Source organism: Alosa alosa, chromosome 18 (assembly GCF_017589495.1).
Source record: "Alosa alosa isolate M-15738 ecotype Scorff River chromosome 18, AALO_Geno_1.1, whole genome shotgun sequence".
Classification (NCBI taxonomy): domain Eukaryota; kingdom Metazoa; phylum Chordata; class Actinopteri; order Clupeiformes; family Clupeidae; genus Alosa; species Alosa alosa.
In genome coordinates, this window is record NC_063206.1 from 16,866,318 (window position 1) to 16,885,173 (window position 18,856).

General features: G+C 41.5%; 2 protein-coding genes across 7 annotated transcripts in view; one reads left to right on the forward strand and one right to left on the reverse strand.

The window, feature by feature from the left end:
- Positions 1-933: 933 nt before the first annotated feature.
- agpat4 (1-acylglycerol-3-phosphate O-acyltransferase 4 (lysophosphatidic acid acyltransferase, delta)) lies at positions 934-15,509 on the forward strand. 2 transcript variants are annotated; one of them, XM_048269345.1, is made up of 9 exons: positions 934-952; positions 9,059-9,286; positions 10,063-10,232; positions 10,943-11,104; positions 11,562-11,715; positions 12,155-12,257; positions 12,827-12,902; positions 13,209-13,407; positions 14,738-15,509. In XM_048269345.1, the coding sequence occupies exons 2-9, from the start codon at positions 9,109-9,111 to the stop codon at positions 14,827-14,829; spliced, it is 1,134 nt and encodes a 377-aa protein (XP_048125302.1). In that variant the 5' UTR covers positions 934-952; positions 9,059-9,108; the 3' UTR covers positions 14,830-15,509. The 2 variants fall into 2 exon arrangements, with proteins under 2 accessions (XP_048125302.1, XP_048125301.1); XM_048269344.1 differs by lacking the exon at positions 934-952 and adding an exon at positions 3,959-4,245.
- Positions 15,510-15,968: 459 nt separating this feature from the next.
- The window catches only part of map3k4 (mitogen-activated protein kinase kinase kinase 4), a 32,945-nt gene continuing 30,057 nt past the window's right edge, over positions 15,969-18,856 (reverse strand). For 4 of the 5 annotated variants that reach the window (XM_048269340.1, XM_048269342.1, XM_048269339.1 and 1 more), the window contains 4 exons: positions 17,991-18,113; positions 17,424-17,530; positions 16,706-16,885; positions 15,969-16,266 (listed from right to left, as the gene is read on the reverse strand). In XM_048269340.1, coding sequence (XP_048125297.1) covers positions 16,246-16,266; positions 16,706-16,885; positions 17,424-17,530; positions 17,991-18,113 — 431 coding nt within the window. In that variant the 3' untranslated portion in view covers positions 15,969-16,245. The remainder of the gene's footprint in view (positions 16,267-16,705; positions 16,886-17,423; positions 17,531-17,990; positions 18,114-18,856) is intronic. The other variant, XM_048269343.1, reaches the window with a different exon arrangement.

Below are 18,856 nucleotides of genomic sequence, written 5' to 3' on the forward strand. Positions count from 1 at the left end.
ACTAGCCAACTAGCTCCGCTGGTGGGAAACGCATGGGACTCATAGCGCTGCCGCTCCTATTGCGTGCAGAGGGATTTGAAAGACAACTGATTATCCCGCCCCTCGGACTGAGCACTGCAAATGGTGAGTGCCTATGGCGCGGGAATCGTGCCTAAAACCTTCCGACCGTCCATCTGATCAACCAACCGATCGACCAACCGAACGTCAAACCACCCGCCTTACTTAGCCTACATGTATCAGAATAATTGCCTTTTTATAAGCAGCCTACATATACCTACATGAACCTACACGTATCCAACATGTGCCCAGAATTGGTGCAACATGTAGGCTACTTATTCTGTTGGAACATGATGGATACATGTAGGCTTGTGTTGGAACATGAATACATGTAGGAAAACTGTAGGAAACTTCATTAAATGAACATTCATTAGTCTATTTGTGTCGTTATTAGTGACAAGCTATTGCTATTGTTGCTTAAACTAGTTTGCGTAATAACCATCTGCAAAACAGGACTACCAATTATCTGCGAGATATGAGAAATGCATAGGCTGGCCTTCCACATTTTCTCTTTCTTACATCAATACGTTATGGAAGCATATGAGCCCACTTCAAATCATCTCCAAATATGTGATTATGTATCTTAGCCTATAGGCTAAGTTTAACAACGTTTTATGGACAATATCCCTCGGACTGCAATTTGAATAGATTTTGCTGTGCTGTAGCCTACTGTAAGTAGGCCTACGGCCATTTCTTAGAGTGGCAAGATTAACATAGCCTAAATACTGTAATGTTGACCATAGGCGTGCATAAATAGACACTAGGTGGTGCTAAAGCACTAGGAAGTTTGCCCTTTATCAACAAAAATGCCCTTTTGAAACTTTTTTTTTTTTTTTTTTAGCAGGCATGGTCGCTGACAGGCTGCTTCTCCCGTGCCCCATCAGCCAGCAGCCAGGTAACATACAGATCAAGCAAAATCTTACAGTTTGCCCTCTAAGCCCAACATGTAATAACTTTGTTGTGCAGTAAAATGTCTCATTCAGCACCAAACAAGCATTTTTGCCGACTGGTCAACTGATAAACTTAGATAAAGCTAGATAAAGTTTTACGCTGTAGCCCTAATCAATGACAGATAACGTGACGACCACATACAAATAATTTCGGTAGATTTTGCAAATTTATGTGTTAAGAAGAACGTTTTCTGTTGTATATGTTTTGTTAGGCAACATGTATTAACACATTCATGTGACAGAAGAAACGGGAAGTTCCCCATTATCTGTGAAAAATGCCCATCTGCATCTGCATTCATGTAATGACAACAAAGCCCACTATAACTCCTTCTCGTACTGTTTGGTCTCTTTATTGTCTTACAGATCAAGTAAAATCGTACAGTTTGCCCTCTAAGCCCAACGTGTAATCATTTTGTTGTGCAGTAAAATGTCTCATAGGCTACAGCATCAAACAACTAAGCATTTTTAGCCGACTGGTCACCTGATAAAGTTTTACGCTGTAGCCCAAGTCAATGACAGATAACGTGTGGATGACCACATATGCTACAAATAATTTCGGTAGAGTTTGCAATTGCAAATCTATGTGTTAAGATGAACATTTTCTGTTGTATAGGTTTTGTTAGGCAACATAAATTAACACATTTTGGTCTCTTTATTGTCTTAATTGGGGGCCAAGCAGCGAAGCTGCGAGGCAACCCACAGTGATTCTACGTTTTGTTATTATTATAACGAAACGCTCATTTGCCATTGAACCATACAGTAAAAAGTTGGGAAATTTGGCACATTGATTCGGTACAGTCATAAGATTAATTTCACTAAGTTTCATGTCAAGTGCTCTAGCGCCACTAATGTGTCAAATTTTGCATTACATCTATGCGGTTAACGTTTCAACCATACACATTTAGGTATATTTGGAATCCTTGGAATAAGCTGAACTCAACACACCCCATGATGTCAATTTCCGCCATATTGGATTTTAATAAAAAAACACTTAAAAGTTTTCACAGGTCACAAAATATGTCCGATTTTCACAAAACTTAATGCAGATCATTGTCAGACCATGACTCATAAAGGCACTGCTTTTTGGAGCCATATTCAAAACCTGTCGGCCGTCACGACCAATCAAGTTTGCCGCCAAACAGGAAGTGAAGTAACATCTCAGCAAAGCTTTCACGTATCAAACTCAGTATATGGGGTCAGGACCCAATAAGGAGGAGGTTAAATAAATTTGATGACTTTTGACCTATAGGTGGCGCTATAATAAGCAAAATTACGTTTTGGCCTGTAACGGGTGATGTGTTTGGAATTAAAACTTACTAGTGGTGTCTGTTAATACTGTGGGAGGTCCTAAGTCCAACAGATGTGAATTTGTGACATCAACATAATTGATCTGGCTGCCATATTGGATTTAATCAAAAACCCTTAAAAGTTTTCACAAGTCACAAAGTTTATCCGATTTTCACGAAACTTGACGCAGATGATCGTCATACCATGATTCACAAACGTATTGCTTTTTGCACCTATATTCAAAACCCGTTTCCTGTGACAACCAAGCAAAGCCGCCAAACAGGAAGTGAAGTGATATCTCAGCAAGGCTTTCACGTATCAAAACCAAACTCGGTATATGGACTCACGAGCCAATTAGGAGGACGCCCAAGAAAGTTGGTACATTTTGACCACTGTGTGGCACTATAATCACAGGAAGTATAGTCATATTTCAGCAACGCTTTGACATAAAAAAACAAAGTCAGTACATGGGGTCAGGACCCAATAAGGAGGAGGCTCAATAAATTGAATGACCTTTGACCACTAGGGGGGCGCTATAATCACAGGAAGTGGGCTCATATCTCAGCAATGCTTTAACGCATCAAAACCAAACTTGGTTCATGGACTCAAGACCACATCCTGAGGACACACAATAATGTTAGCAACCTTTCACCACTAGGGGTGCTATAATTTGCAACACTTTCTCGTATCAACACCAAATTTGGTACATGGACTCGGGACCACATCCTGAAGATGCTCAATATATTTAGTGACCTTTGAACACTAGGGGCGCTATAATTATCAACACTTTCTCGTATTGACACCAAACATGGTATGTGGACTCGTGACTACAACATGAGGACGCACAATAAATTTGGTGATGTTTGAGATGTGCGTATGTGTAGGGGGCTATTGGGGTGTGTGGGAGAGGAGGTTTATCTGTGTATATATGTGTGTGTTTGTGTGTGTGTGTGTGTGGGGTTAATTGGGTGTGTGTGTATAATTTAACAACATTGCGTTGCCAGGACAACTCCTGCTCAACTGCTTGGCCCCTTCATTGTTGCTTTGCAGCTATATATGTATATTGATTTACTAATTGCAGCACAAGTAAAATTTCATTCAACATGTGCGTGTACCTGCCCCCCAAAATGTCTGTGCACGCCACTGATGTTGACACTAATAAAGATACGTTTATTAAGTAGGCTAACAAAGGAAAAGTGTTTTCAGCTGAAATGGCATGAAGGCTATGGACCGCCTGGACCTTTGAGCAAAACATCAGCAGACAGAGAAGCCCTCAGTGTAGCAATGCAGACTGCTCGGGGGAACCTGCTTATCCAACTGTAGGCAGTCGAACTGACAGGCTTATCATAAATTCGCATTTATTTCAATTTGGCTATAGGCTACGATTAAAGTTCCTATGGTTCACAACTACTCGCAATATGCTATCGACACTAGTTAACCACAATTTGTAGCCCTATTGGTCATGTTAAGCGTTACTTGCAATGTGAAACATAACTTTCTACTGTCTTAGATTTTAGACAAACAGACCAAATACACCAAAAACAAAACCTCCGGAGAGGTAGCTATTTGTTGTTGCATGATAAAGCAATGAACGTGCTGGTAGGCGTTTGACATGACGTTTGATGGATCCACCGGTTGGTAGGAAGGGAGGTTTTTGGCATCATTCCCGCGCTATAAGTGCCCAGACCCTACATTTTAATGTGGGTCTGGCTCGTCAGGGTAGGCGGGTACCCCATACGTACAAGAAATTGCCCAACGTGGAACAACACTGGTGATTAATTCATCATTTATAATCGGTCGCAGTGACACAGGGTGTGGTCTCGAAGGTTCGCTACGCAAAATGTTGAAATGATTCATGGTGCTTTGCTGATCACCGACAGCATTTTTGATTATTGGCTGTGTGGGTCCCTTTCTCGTACCGTGGAGTTGTCACGGCTGTGCTCCTAACTTGGTAAGTTTGTATCGGAGGGTTTTTTCTTTTATAAGTCCCCAAGGTTACAGACATGCTAATTACTTTTGTAGTAGACAGACGCAGACCAGACCACACACTTTTAAAGCATGATCCAGTGGCAATATGTGGCTGCATACAATTATTTTAGTCTAGATTTTCTTTTTTAAATGATTGTTGTCATTTTGTCATTGTGTTTTGTCATTGCCTTCAACAGTTGTTTTGTACATATGTTCGTTGAATGCAAAAAGTAGCCTTAACGTTGAATTAGTCAAATTAAAACTTCTTTGGCGTATGCGTGACGTTGCTGACTGGTATTTGTGAGGTTGAGCATTTTGGCAAATGTTTTATGTGTGGGCTACATTTTAAAATTGAGTGTTTATGTTTTGAAAACCATCTCTCTAACGTGTGAAACACACCCACTTTTCCAGTTTCTTCTATTGACTCGGGTCTTCCGGAGGGAAGAAGCAGACCACTCTAACCGCAAACACTTCGCATCATTTTTTCTTGTCTCATTTTGCACAGATGTCATTTTAAAAGTTTGCTTCCTGTCATGCATACTCAGGTATTTTGTCAAGGGGCAACGGGTGTGCCTATACGATACACATAGCGTTGGCTATGGTCTTACACCTAGGCTACTAAGTTTTTAGACCCTGTCCCTTTTTTGTGAAATGTAGCCTACAGTAGCCTACCACATTAAAACATCGAATTGTCAGGCCACATTATAGGCTACTTTTATCAGGCCAGATATAGGCTACTTTTCAGGCCAAATACATTTTAGGCTACTATGGTTGCCTAATAGTGCAACCATATAGCAATACTGATATGATCCCCGTTCAAGGCTATTTCATCACTCCAACATAATAATGTTCTTGAAGTTCTGAGCCTAGTAGCCTAGTGGCTCATTGTGGATCTGGAAACAGTCGCACTATACTTTCTTGCAGTTAAACCTGTATTTCAGCTGAAGCAGCTTGAGGGTTGGTTTGTCACCAGACTTGCCCTCCAATGGGTCCTCGCCCATGGGTTTAGGATACGCTCATTCCAATTACAGGGCCTCGAACCTGGCAGTTGAGGCTGAAGTCTTTGTTGCTTTACCTGGCTGTATAATTACCATTAAAACCATTAATTCCCCACTTCTTTATCAGACCTTGAACACTACTGAATGGCATTTTCATGTGTTTCAACCTGGGTGTGTCAACTTGTGAGGCTAAACATTTAAGGCTATGTAAACGTTTGATCAAGGCCATTGAGAGATTTCAGTTATTATTATAATTATTATTAGTCAAGTCAAGTCAAGTTTATTTATATAGCACATTTCATACACAGAGGTCATTCAATGTGCTTTACATAAACAAAACCAAACAATAATAACAAAAAGAATAGTTAAATAGTCAAAGAATAGTTAAAAGGTAAAGATCATAATAAAAAGAAAACATAAAACACAAGGTAAAATCATTTAAAAATAAAGAATAATTAATAAGCAAAAACAAAGGCAAAAGTAGTAAAAAAAAGTAATAAAAGACAAAGTAGAATAATTATCAAGGCAGATTCAGAATTTGTAACTCGGCACAGTTAGCAGAAAGCATCTGAGAACAGTTTGGTCTTAAGTCTAGATTTAAAACTGGCTACAGTTGGGGCCTTTTTAATGTCATCCGAAAGTTGGTTCCACAGCTGAGCCGCATAGCAGCTAAAAGCTGCTTCACCATGTTTAGTTCTAACTGTAGGTTTTACTAGCAGGTTTTTCACCTGGGACCTGAGAGGACGAGAAGGCGTGTACTGCTGAAGCATGTCTGACAAGTATTTAGGTCCTGCTCCATTTACTGATTTATAAACAAGCAATATTGCTTTAAAGTCAATTCTGTGACTTACTGGAAGCCAGTGCAAGGACTTAAGAATTGGAGTAATGTGGTCAGTTCTTTTAGTTTTTGTTAGAGTCCTAGCTGCTGCATTTTGTATCACCTGAAGCTGTTTAATAGTCTTTTTAGGATGGCCTGTGAACAGTCCATTGCAGTAATCAACCCTGCTGGAGATAAATGCATGAATGAGTTGTTCTAAGTCATGTTTTGACATCAGCCCTCTGAGTTTGGCAATATTTTTGAGGTGGTAAAAAGCTGATTTAGTTATCGCTTTCATGTGGCTGTTGAAATTTAGATCACTGTCAATTAATACACCAAGATTTTTAACAGTATCCTTTGCCTTCAACCCCTTTGTGTCAAGGAGAGTGGCAACCCTAAGTCTTTCCTCATTTTTACCAAATATAATTACTTCAGTTTTTTCTTTGTTCAGCTGAAGAAAATTTTGAGACATCCAGGTGTTGATTTGTTCTATACACTGACACATAGATTCAAGAGGACCATAGTCGTTTGGTGATAGAGCTAAGTAAATTTGTGTGTCATCTGCATAGCTATGATATGAAATCAAATTATTTTGAATGATTTGTCCAAGTGGGAGCATATAGAGGTTTAATAATAGTGGCCCCAAGATCGACCCCTGGGGAACACCACAGGTCAAGGACGTTGGTGTTGAGGTACAGTTTCCGATGGCAACAAAGAAGCTCCTTTCTTGTAGATATGATTTTAGCCAGCTGATAACTATGCCTGTAAATCCAACCCAGTGTTCTAGTCTGTGTAGTAAAATATTGTGATCAACAGTGTCAAATGCTGCACTAAGGTCCAGTAGCACTAGGACTGATGTTTTACCTGAATCTGTGTTGAGGCGTATGTCATTGGAAACTTTAATGAGAGCTGTTTCAGTGCTGTATTATTATTATTATTATTATATTAAAAATAGCAGATATAATTATGTGATAATGGCTTAACCTGACCCCTATCCATAAATAAAATAAATATTATCAGCCATATTTTCCAAAAACGGGCCAATATTTCACAAAACCTGTCAACACTACGAGCCACCATTGATTGACCCATTGTGATTTTTGTGCTATTAGTTATGTAGAAAATATGTAGACGTGTCTCGTTGACAAGGCCAGCCATGGCGCCAGCCATGCCCATGTAATCACACTCTGGCTCTATATCAGCTATGGGTATTTATTGAATATAATGTTCTCTCCATTGGCCAACCTAATGTTCTCAGTAAACCAACGACTAGCTGCATGCAAAGCTAACTTGTAGTGGTTATTGTTTTATACTCAATTAAAACAAACAGAATGTAAATGTATGACTTTAATTGTCATCCAAATTGTATCCAAATATAAGGCTACCATCATGGATTGTATTGTTTCATGGGTACTTGAGTACTAATAGGCCTATCTGGTCCATGACTGAAAAAGCAAAAGACTGTCCTCAGCAGTGTTGCCACAGTTACCTTGAAAAAGTAATCTGATTACTAATTACTCCTTTAAAAAGTAACTTAGTTACTTTACTGATTATTTGATTTTAAAAGTAACTAAGTTAGATTACAAGTTACTTTATTAGTTACTTTCAACACCCCCACCGCCTCAACATAAAAATGATATCCGGTTTTGCCAATACTCAATATACTGGAAGTGCATTTTAACAGTAATGTCAACAATGTATAGCAGACATCCCAACCTAACCTACTTAGATACTGAAATTCAGATGTTTCTTCAATAATGTCTAGTCAGTACACCAAATAAGGAAGGCCTATTGATAGAAATTGTGATAGTAAAATATGTAGATTTTGGTAGTTTGGCCTTGACAGGGGCACTGACTCTGCCATGACACTCCTGTTCCTAGATACACTGACTGAACTGATTAATTAAGTTCGGGAGAAAAGAGATATAAGCCCACCTACACTGAAAACTGATTGGTTGATTTAGCAAAACAGACCAGGATGCTCTCTGTCTTGGATGCGCTTCAGGCACACATGCACCACTCCTCTCTCTCTCCCTCTCCGTTGTGTGCGCGTTAAACTCAGATGCACACGCAATTTGAAGTCCGGTCTGGCTTGCGTGCTATTGTTCGCTCTAGGGTCCGGGAGATTTTATGTAATTTGTGGGCGTCCGGAAACCACTATCAATATGTGGGAGACTCCCAAAACTTCGGGAGACTTGGGATGTCTAGCTAGACAGCACTTTGTCGCCAGCACAGAATGTACAATGTACCTTAATGTTGTCATGTTTAGCTGACACAAACTCAAAATAATGACTGTATAGATAAAATGTGCATCTCTCTCCTCCCTCCATTGTTGTTTACGTTTGAGTCGTACTTGTATTATATCTATATGTCTGTATGTTTGCCTCTGTACTTCTTGTTTTGGTTTGATTTGGAGGTATCAGTTGTTGGTGTTGGAAACTCTATCTTTATTTAAACTGTGAGGCACTTTAGAAGGAAATGTGCTGTATAAATTAAAATGACTTACTTACTTACTAAATCTGATTGCTAAAATATAGGATTGGCATGGGCTGATTGCTATTAATAGCTTTCTTTATTGGGTAGTTTGAGTGGGCTGTGGAGTAGGGTGTAGAGGCAGGCAGGGTATTATATTTAATTGTGCTCCTACTGAGACATTGAAGAATGTAAGCACTTTGCCAAGCTTCTGATTGATTCTGAAAGGACCACTACACCAATTGTAAGAGCCTTTCTGTCCGAAGGACAATTATGAAACATTGAGTTTTGTCCAGTGTTTTTTTTTTTTTGTTGAGGGTGAGTCAACAATCACTGTGTTAATCAGTACCTGATGATAACTGGGTACAATTTAACCTTTTTATTCTGTTGTATACTCAAGGCGTACTCTGTCTTTTGTTAACTTTTGCTTTGTGGTTTATTTGTGTGTGCAAAAGACAAGCCCTAAACAATAACTTGAACTGAAAGTGAAGACTGTCTCACCTTCCCAGGATCTACAGTAGACCTGTCACATCGGGGAGGGTGGATCAGCATTCCAAGCATGGGGCTGCTGCAGCTGCTGAAGTCCCAGTTCCTCTGTCATCTCCTCATCTGCTATGTGTTCCTGGTCAGCGGCCTGCTGGTCAACCTGCTGCAATTCTGCACGCTGCCCCTCTGGGCCTTCAACAGGCAGCTGGCCCGCAAGATCAACTGCAGACTGGGCTACTGCATCTCCAGCCGTGAGTGACCAGCTCCACTAGCACAAGTGTAGCCTGATTTGTTTGGTTAGACAAGCCTGGTGCTGTCATAGCCTAATGCAGCTCCCTGTTTGATACAGTATGTGGTCTGGAAATACCAGGCTAAGAGTGTCTCTTGTGGGATGTTGGTTATTCTAACTGGTTCATCATCACATCTTATTCATTAATTCAATGGGCTCTCACAACATGTGAGAACATTTGAGTTCTGTTATTTTAGTGGAGTGTGTCACTATGACCACTCTGGAATGCAGCCTTTAATCCAAATATATCATGTTGTGTGGTCAGTGGTTCCCATCAGCATCATGGTCAGTTTGTTTTAGACACAACTGAGATAGATTAGTGCCTACTGGTGCCGACCTTAAAAGAGAGAAATTATACTGGCCTGTTTTTGGAAAATATGACTGATCATGTATTTCTTTTATTTAGGGATAGGGGTCAGGTGAAGCCATTTATTATCACACAATTACCGGTATATCTGCCCTTTTTAATAACTCTATTTCCAGTTCAGTTTAGCTCAGCTCAGAAAGAAAATGCGTTGTGTGTGAACTTTGAACAACTTAACAACTGTAATAAAGTTGTGGTAATGGCATAGATATGCCGCCCAGTTTTGAATTCCCTCCCAGTTTTATTCCTGTTATTATGGAAGATAGCAACACCATTCTTGATTCATGTCCAGATGCTTGGTACTTAATTAAATGGGTTTCATTTTCAAGATCTAATTGTTCTGGGCGGATGTGTGTTTCTCTTGCCTTTGACAGAGATGGTAGCAGTGCTGGACTGGTGGTCTGGTACTGAATGTACGCTCTACACGGACCCAGAGAGCTACGCACTGTATGGCAAAGAGAACGCCATTGTCATCCTCAACCACGGCTTTGAGATTGACTTCTTGTGCGGTTGGACCTTCTGTGAGAGATTTGGCGTCCTTGGGGTAAACCTCTGTGTTGAAACTCGGATTGCACCAGTACTCCTAAACTAGACTAAATGTTGAAGTTGTGTTATTTAACAGGAAGTTAGGTTATATTTGGTGTGGCCACAAACCATACTGATGTGGGTGAAAATGTCACAAGATGCAAGTAGAGTAAACCTGGTGGGGATTCTTTAATCATTGTTTAGGTTAAAGGTTATAGACATTCAACCGGTGTACTGACCTTTATCAGGAAATTGTTGCTATTTGGATTTTAATTTAGTTATTTAGAAATTACTTACATACAATATCAGAATGTGAAGACATTTTGACATAATGTCAAAAAGCCTATGCTCTGTGTTACCCATATATACACTGAAGTCAGCACGTAAACCAGCTAGCATTGGCCCAGTTCTCTTGTAAATGTGTAAATACAATGGAAGTCAATGGAGTGCTTTGTGGCTGCATTCAAGACAACTCAAAACCTACACAACTCCACGTAACAAATCGGAATCATTTTTTTAGCTGAGCCACACTGGTATCATTGTGGTGTTTCCAAGCATGAAAAAATGCTCCACTTCAGGGTGGAAAACATGGAGTTTAAAGTGCAAAATACATAATAAACTGTTTGATCCATATGCAATTTTAGACTCCTAATACATCATTTTGTTGGTTCCCTTTGTTGGTAATCATTTTAAATGACCATCACATTACCTCAATGTCTTCTCTTTTAGACATCCAAGGTCATGGCCAAGAAGGAACTTGCCTATGTGCCTCTGATTGGCTGGATGTGGTACTTCCAGGAGATAGTATTTTGTAAGAGGAAGTGGGAGGAGGAGCGCAGAACGGTGATTAAGAGTCTGCGGAACCTACGGGACTACCCAGAGAACTTCTGGGTGAGAGTTCACTCCTCTCATGACACATAGCCTTTTCATGGCTTCACAAACATGCAGGGATGACTGTTTGTATAAAATGTGTAAGAGAATTGTTTTTACTGAGCTGTACCAATAGGAATAACTTCCTCAATGGCCTTTTCATGGCTTCACAAACATGCTGAGTGATATTTGTTTGTTTAAAATGTGTTTGAGAAATGTTTCACTGAGCTGTACCAATAGGAATAATTTCCTCAAACATAAAAGATGTTGGCGTTTATGATTCCGTATTTCCTTTTTAGATACAGTAATTATCTCCTATTATTTATCAGTATTTCCTAATCCTATAAAGTAAAAGATTGAATGTCTGTAAATCGTGATTGAGATGGTTTGTGGGAAGAGTGTCTGTGGGTGAGGGTAAGAAGGAACAAGTGAATTCATGCAATTGATCCTGACTGTGGAACTGTGCTCTCTCTGTCAGTTCCTGCTTTTTTGTGAGGGCACACGCTTCACTGAGAAGAAGCACAAGATAAGCATGGAAGTGGCCGAGAGCAAAGGGCTGCCCAAGCTGAAGTACCACCTCCTGCCCCGCACCAAGGGCTTCTGCGTTAGCGTGCAGAACCTCCGAGGCACAGGTAGGGCACCATGTGCATGCTGGGGTCTCTTTGGATGGGCAGTGCTCTATAGATGATGCTACACACGGTCAGTTTTTGAGTAATACTGGTACTGTTTGGGAAGAGTTGACAAAAGATTAACAATTGAGAACAATGCATAGGCAACATAGTTTTACCTGGAGAATTTCAATCAGAGACTGTTCATCTACCTGTTCTAAAATAAATGTGCTTTAATCATGAGTAAGCAACTTGTCACAAGCATCCAGTGAGAACAGGAACTGATCATGTGATTGCACGGCAACATTGCTCAAAAGGTTGCCCCATCACTTAGCTTCTACTGTATATCGTGTGACCTGGTGAACTGACACCGACTGGCTCCAGGGCTGAAATGATACATGAGACATTATAACTGCAGTGAGGGAATGAATGTGTGCTGATGCTTGTTTGTGTTTCTCTTTAGTTACTGCTGTGTACGATTCTACACTTAATTTCAGAAACAACGAAACACCTACATTACGTGGAATCCTAAGTGGGAAAAAGTACCATGCAGATCTCTATGTGAGGTGAGGAATGAAATTTGGCACCAGGAAAAAAACATAGGGGACCTCTTTATCCCTTATATTACACATAGTGTCTTGAATACATTGCATCTGCCCTGTTACTGATTACTTCCATGTTACTATGTTTATCAGTCTAGAATCAGTATGTTTTCTATGCAAGTTCACCATCATTGCACTGCATTGGAGGCTTGGGGCCATGTTTGGTCAGAGCAACAGCAGAGGTCTTTGTTTTTAACAAGAAGTCACATGGTTCGCAGCATCTGAGGCCTGTACTCTGTGGCACAATTAGCCCTCTCAAGGGCTCTAAGGTTTATATGAGGAAGGGCTCTCAGGATAGTTGGTAATGACCGCAGTTTCCACAGGCAGACTTCACGACGTCCAGAACAAAGTCTGCATTTGTGGCTTAATTGCTAGGTCATGCCATATAATGGTCAGGGCATGCAATGGTATGCAATGGTTTGAAAAGTTTTCCTGACTCGGGCTCTAGGAAAAAGGTCAATCTGTTAAACTTTATATTTTCTAACTGCTCTTTTTGTGTATGTGTATGTGTGTGTGTGTTCGTTCGCCCACAGGAGGATTCCTCTGGACACGATCCCTGATGACGAGGCAGAATGCGCTGCCTGGCTTCACAAACTTTATCAAGAGAAGGTGAGATATTGGTTGCTCAGTCCTGGCACTCAGAATGGCTGCCAGTGACATTTTATGGTGGTAGAGCTGCTAATTTCCATTGCCTGTCACAAGGTTTTTATGCAAAATACACCTGAGAGGTTGTTCATAGCGAGCAAGCCATTGCAGACCAGCAAAGAGTTAACATTCTTGATCCCCACCTCCTTCCTGTGTACACTGTAAAGCAGTGTTTATTTCTCTGACCAGTTCTCCTGTGTATGTCTTGTGTGGGTGTGGACTGAGTAACTTTCCGCTGATTGACCTGTTTGTGTGCTTGCACACTATTAGGACACGTTTCAGGAGAGGTATGTGCAGATGGGTAGTTTCCCTGGGCCGGTGGTCAATCCGCCACGCCAGCCGTGGGCCCTGACCAACTGGCTGTTCTGGACTGTCCTGACCCTCTACCCCCTCGTCCTGCTGCTGCTTCAGCTGCTCCAGAGCGGCTCCACACTGACCATCCTCAGCAGCCTGGCTGTCTGCGTCGCAGGTGGGCCTCCTGACACACACACCTCACCATCTGAGAATTAGCAAGGTCTTTAGATGTACTCCAGATCAAATAAACACAATTCTATTCTAATTCTAAAGATTTACATCTACACTTAGTCATTTAGCAGACACTTTTCATCCGAAGTGACTTGCGCAAATTCTATAACAAGGGACTACATTGTCCTTAGAGCATCTTGGGGTTAAGTGCCTTGCTCAAGGGCATAACGGTAGAAGCTGGGAATTGAACCCACAACCTGTTCAAGCTATTGCACGCTAGCCCTAACCTGACTCTCGCCAGATGAATTTCGTTCCTTCTAGCTCCACTCACATCCATCTGGGATTGGTTCCGTTGAGAGTGATTTCGGCACGAGATTGTATGGTAGAGCCAATCAGGACGCAGGGCGGGAGTTTCATAGATGTGACGTAGCGTAGAAGCGACTGTGAGACTGTTCTCAGCGTCACGGGTTGGCTTCGATGTGAGTGGTTGAAGTAGCACGTCAATAGATGATGGACAAGTGGCTTATCCAATCCTATCCAAGGATTTTTTAATAAGGCCCAGCCTTCTGCAGCACCACTCCAATGGATCGATCCCAGATGGATGAGTGGAGCTAGGCGGAACGAAATTCATCTGGGGAGAGTCAGGTTATGCTAGCCTGGCTCCTTAACCACAATGCCACCACTGCCGCCTATTTATTTTCATATTTTGTTCTACATCCATTTTATAGTTTGCATCGATTTGGTGCTACCGAATCATTTTTCTAGGATTTCTTGCAAAAAAAGAAATTACATTTGTGGAGACGTTTAGTCTTGGTTGACAGGTTGAGCTGTCATGATCATATGTTTGACTCCCAAGGACAACACACAGCCCATTAATGAAACTGCTAATCTGTCAATATCAACAGGAACTTCTCTGCTAAATGAATACATGTAATGTGAACCAATTAGGTCCCTTTCTCAAACCATAATCCCAAACTCAATCCATAATTCTGAAAAAAAAAATAAAAAAGGGGGTATTTGACAAACAGGACTTGACTTGTCCAGGTAAATGCAAGACCAAAACCTGAAAGGTCACCTTCTTTATCAGTCTGTGTTCTGGATTTGGAGGATTTCCAGGTTGTGCTCTGTCGTTCTCACTAACTTAAAGGCATGTCTGGCTTCGTGGACTACTCCACAAGGTTACTCGTGACGGACAGGTTTTTCCATCATATTTAGACCATATCTAATTTCTAAAACCTGTTCAGTTTGTTTCCTCATGCTTGGATCCCTTCTGAGTATTCCATATTAATTCTTGGTTTGCAGTTGCTAATTTAGTTTCTCTTCTTGTCTGGCAGCTTCTGTGGCCGTGCACTGGATGATTGGACAGACGGAGATCAACAGGGGATCAAGTTACGGGAACAAGGAAACAGCACTCAACAACAATTAATGAGGAATTATCACCAAGAGAATCACCACAACTGCACACTAATTATAGTTAAGAGCTGGCACACAACAGCCAACTCATGTCGTCTGGGGCGGTGTCCTTGTTTGACAGCTTTGCACAAAACAAACTTATGTATACTTTGCTGGATAACAGGTTGGCATTGACTTTGCTTGATCAGGTAAACTTGCAAAGCAAAAAGATTGCAGGGAAAACTACCTTGAGTTAGATACTCACTTCCAATGGAAAATGGTGTAACCAAAGAGACCAATAAATGCCTTTTTTTTTTTTTTTTTTTACAAAATTGTTCTTTTTATTAATATTGTTTTGTACAATGCAAACACCGTAAGAGCAGCGGAGCACCAGAAATGTTGATGATGCTTGTATGCGTATGCGTCTGTAATGGGGGGAGGTTGGGTTAAATACAGCAGCAGGAGAGAGAGATTTTCTTTCTTTCTTTCTTTCTTTCTTTCTCTACCTCTCCTCTCATTTGGTTTGGGCTCACTTCAGACACCGCTGTTTACGAAGACCTGACCAAGTAGGGCATCGCTTGCAGCACATAACAGTTGTCTTCTTTTATAGGCTTAAATACAAACTGCTTACAGTGGGCTCTGCAGGCAAGGCAAACAAAAGGGCTTTTTTTTTTTTTTTTTTTTAAAAGAACAAAATAAAGTCCAGTAAAAATGTTTTTTTTCCCTTCCGTAATCTGCAGTGGGCGGGTTTTTCTGAGGTCTGGAACCAGTTTTTGCGGTGCTGTGAGCTTGTTTTGTCACTGTGGGTTGTAACACTGCCGGCCGCACCTCGGTTGGTGGTGTTCAGAACTCCTCTCGTCTGACTGACCAGAGGCATGCGTTCTGCTCACACCTTTCTCTCACCTGGCCTCAGCTCACTCCTTTCTCACCGAAAAAAGGGGACTCCACTTTCGTCAAAAAGTGCCTTCAATTTTTGTTCTCATTTAAAAGGAACGCCTGCTTGTTCTCCATCCCAAAATAAAGAATCCACCATCAACGAGAGAGATGTGGCTATAATTACTTAAGCTTTACAATATTCTTTATACAAGGACTTTAGTTGATCCTTTGTTCTGACAGCATGTACAATACATTGTATTTCACCTGACCACCCACCCGCCTCCCCCCGCCCCACCACTTCGCCAAACCCTAGAAATCTTCTCCACAGCTATACATGTAAGACTTGCCCACTGGGAAGGGCTCACACCACCAGTCCATGTGTTGCACAGTGTGCCAGAGGCCTCTTTGAAATATATATATATCATTTTTCCTTCTCATCCTTCTCCTTCATCATCCTCTCCTCCTCCTTGTCGTCTCCTGTGTGAAGTGCACAGGTCCTTGCAGATGCCTTAGACAGTAGTGCTATGCTTTGTAAACGTGAGAGAGACAGGCCTGGAAGAGCTCCTTACCACCTCTATTCTTCATCCGTGCAAACCTGTAATGGCAGACGAACACACAAAGCTGTAATTACTGTGCATGTGACACTCCCTAGCCTCCCACTCACTCACTCCTACACTCAATGGAATCACACAGGGAGTGGTCATGTGATTTACCGGCTGCCAGGACTGCACATGGACAGCTAATGTCTCAAGTAACCGGGCTGAATGAGAAGCCTTATGCCCTATTGACTTAGACTGAACTTCTTAGAAATGTACACATTTTGGTGTTTCTTACTTTTATCTTAGAAGTTCACAGTTTACCAAACAAGTCAACTTGTTTGGCAAGCTTGTTTAACCCCCCACACACACACACACACACACAAGTAATACAAAGTATCGTGCTAAGCTTGCCAGACATTCACAGATAATCAGGCTTTTTTGTCTCTGTGTTACACATTATTTTCTTGTGTGGTGGTAAGCGTTTCTGTGTCTGACCTTGACAAATGGGTGGTCGAGCAGAGCGCTAGCGGTCCATCGGCGTTTGGGCTCGCTCTCCAGGCAGTGGGTGAGATAGTCCTTGCCCTCGGTGCTCAGCTTCTCCGGGATGGGCGGCTTGTGCCCCATGCCCACCTTATACATGATCTGGAAGTTGTGCTCGTACTCGTGCCATGGCCGCTGCACAGTCAAACAGAAGCAAAACAGCAAGAGGACGCTTGTTTACATTTGGAATAAACGGGAGGGTGGGTGAGGCTCTCTAAATACATAGAGTTGCATAATATTCCAGGATGTTATTTCATGGCATTTCTGTTTTTCCAGCAATGAAATGTGAACAAATCAAGCCTAACCTGAAGCTAAGAATCACGATTTATTGAATTCAAAGTAAACAATGCGTACAAATTTATCAAAAATAATTCTTTAAAAAGTTGTCTCGGCACTTTGTGTCTCAGCGCTTGTGTCATTCAGCACTTTAAGGCTTGTCAAGACATGTACAGGCTTGTGTCCAAACACAGTAACAACACAGTACAAATATTTTGACTACAAGATATTATCACCCAAACATGAACATTTACAAGAGTGAACTGTGCCGTTACCAATGCAGCGTGTGCATTTAAACCATAGAAGAAAAGGGTAGGGCATGGGCCAGTGGTTATAAGAAAAGTCACAAATCACCCACATCTGTTCAATGACAAGTAGGAAATCAAAGTCGTCTTACCTTTCCTGTGACCATCTCTATAAGCACACAACCCAGGCTCCATATGTCTGCAGCTCGCCCATGACCTTCACCCTTTGCCCTGGTGATGACCTCAGGTGCCATGTATGCTAAGGGGAGAGGGAGAGAGAGAGAGGGGGGGGGGGAGTCAGCAAAGTCAACAACCCTATCTGAACTATCTGAACTTGAGCCTCCACTGAGACTCATGAGGTAGAACAATGGAACCTAACAGTGGACAAACAAAGGCGTCGTCACCAGTGGCCAGTAACATTCAAACGAGCTGCGACCAAAGCCAGCTAGCCCAACTGTGGATTTGCATTTGTGACCACAATGATGTCATAATGTCCTAGCATAATAATAAAGTTACAAAAAAAAAAAAAAAAAAAAAACACACACAACTCCAAATTCAGAATGAAAAATTACTCAAAATAATTTCCCTAAATAGCTTATCATGTCCAAAGGCATTTTGGCAACAGTTGATATTTCTTATGCAGCAAGACCAGCTCATTCCTTCTTCATAAGGCTCATTGACGCCCTCTGGTGTCAGCAGGTCTGCTCAGTGAGTCTCACCTGCAGTTCCCAGAGTGCTGTTCACCTCCCCAGGCATGGTCTGAGCGTTGTTCTTGAGCTTCACCGAGCAGCCAAAGTCTCCCAGCTTGATGAGTCCAGACGACGTAAGGAAGATGTTGGCTCCTGAGACCGTAAACGTATAACAATCAGCACTCTTTTCGCACTTTCTAGGTGTCTAGGTAAACCAGGGGCGGACTGGCATTCTGGACGTTCTGGAAAAGTCCAGAACAGCTATCGGCCTGGCTCAATATACTTCATCAGCCAAATAGCCAAAACAGTATCTAGCTCTCCAAATAAATATGCTTCACTTATGCCTATAGTAGCCTATTTCTACGCTATCAGTTATCACTGCTATTGAAAAAACATTTGTGCCATCGTGTTTTCAATAGCAGGATAGGCACATGGGACAATGGAAAGGCTACAATGTCACCAAGGTTGGCAACTCTCACAATTGACAAATGTCTCATTAACATTTCATCTTTGCTTCCTTCGATGTAGCCTATCTTTGATTTTTAAATGAAGCTGACAACGAGATTCGTGCATATGCAGGTAAGCAGGCGCCGAGGTCTGGAATTCCGGGTTCGTTAACTACGTTGTTGGTGCTTCGTTTTATGTGTAGGGACCTTGAGCAAGCTACTGACAAGGTTTGATGCTTTTTTAATATTACTGAGTTAAAAAAAAATGCTATTTGGGAAGCGTTTCGCTCATGGCCCTTAGCTAATCCACTATATGCGATATGGGGCTATAGCCTATCCCGGAGCAAACTCTGTAGTGGTTGATCAACGAAAAATACTGTCTCCACAGCTTATTTGATGTGTTTTAATGCAGATAAACACCCTTTGGTAAAATTACACTTTAATTCAGTT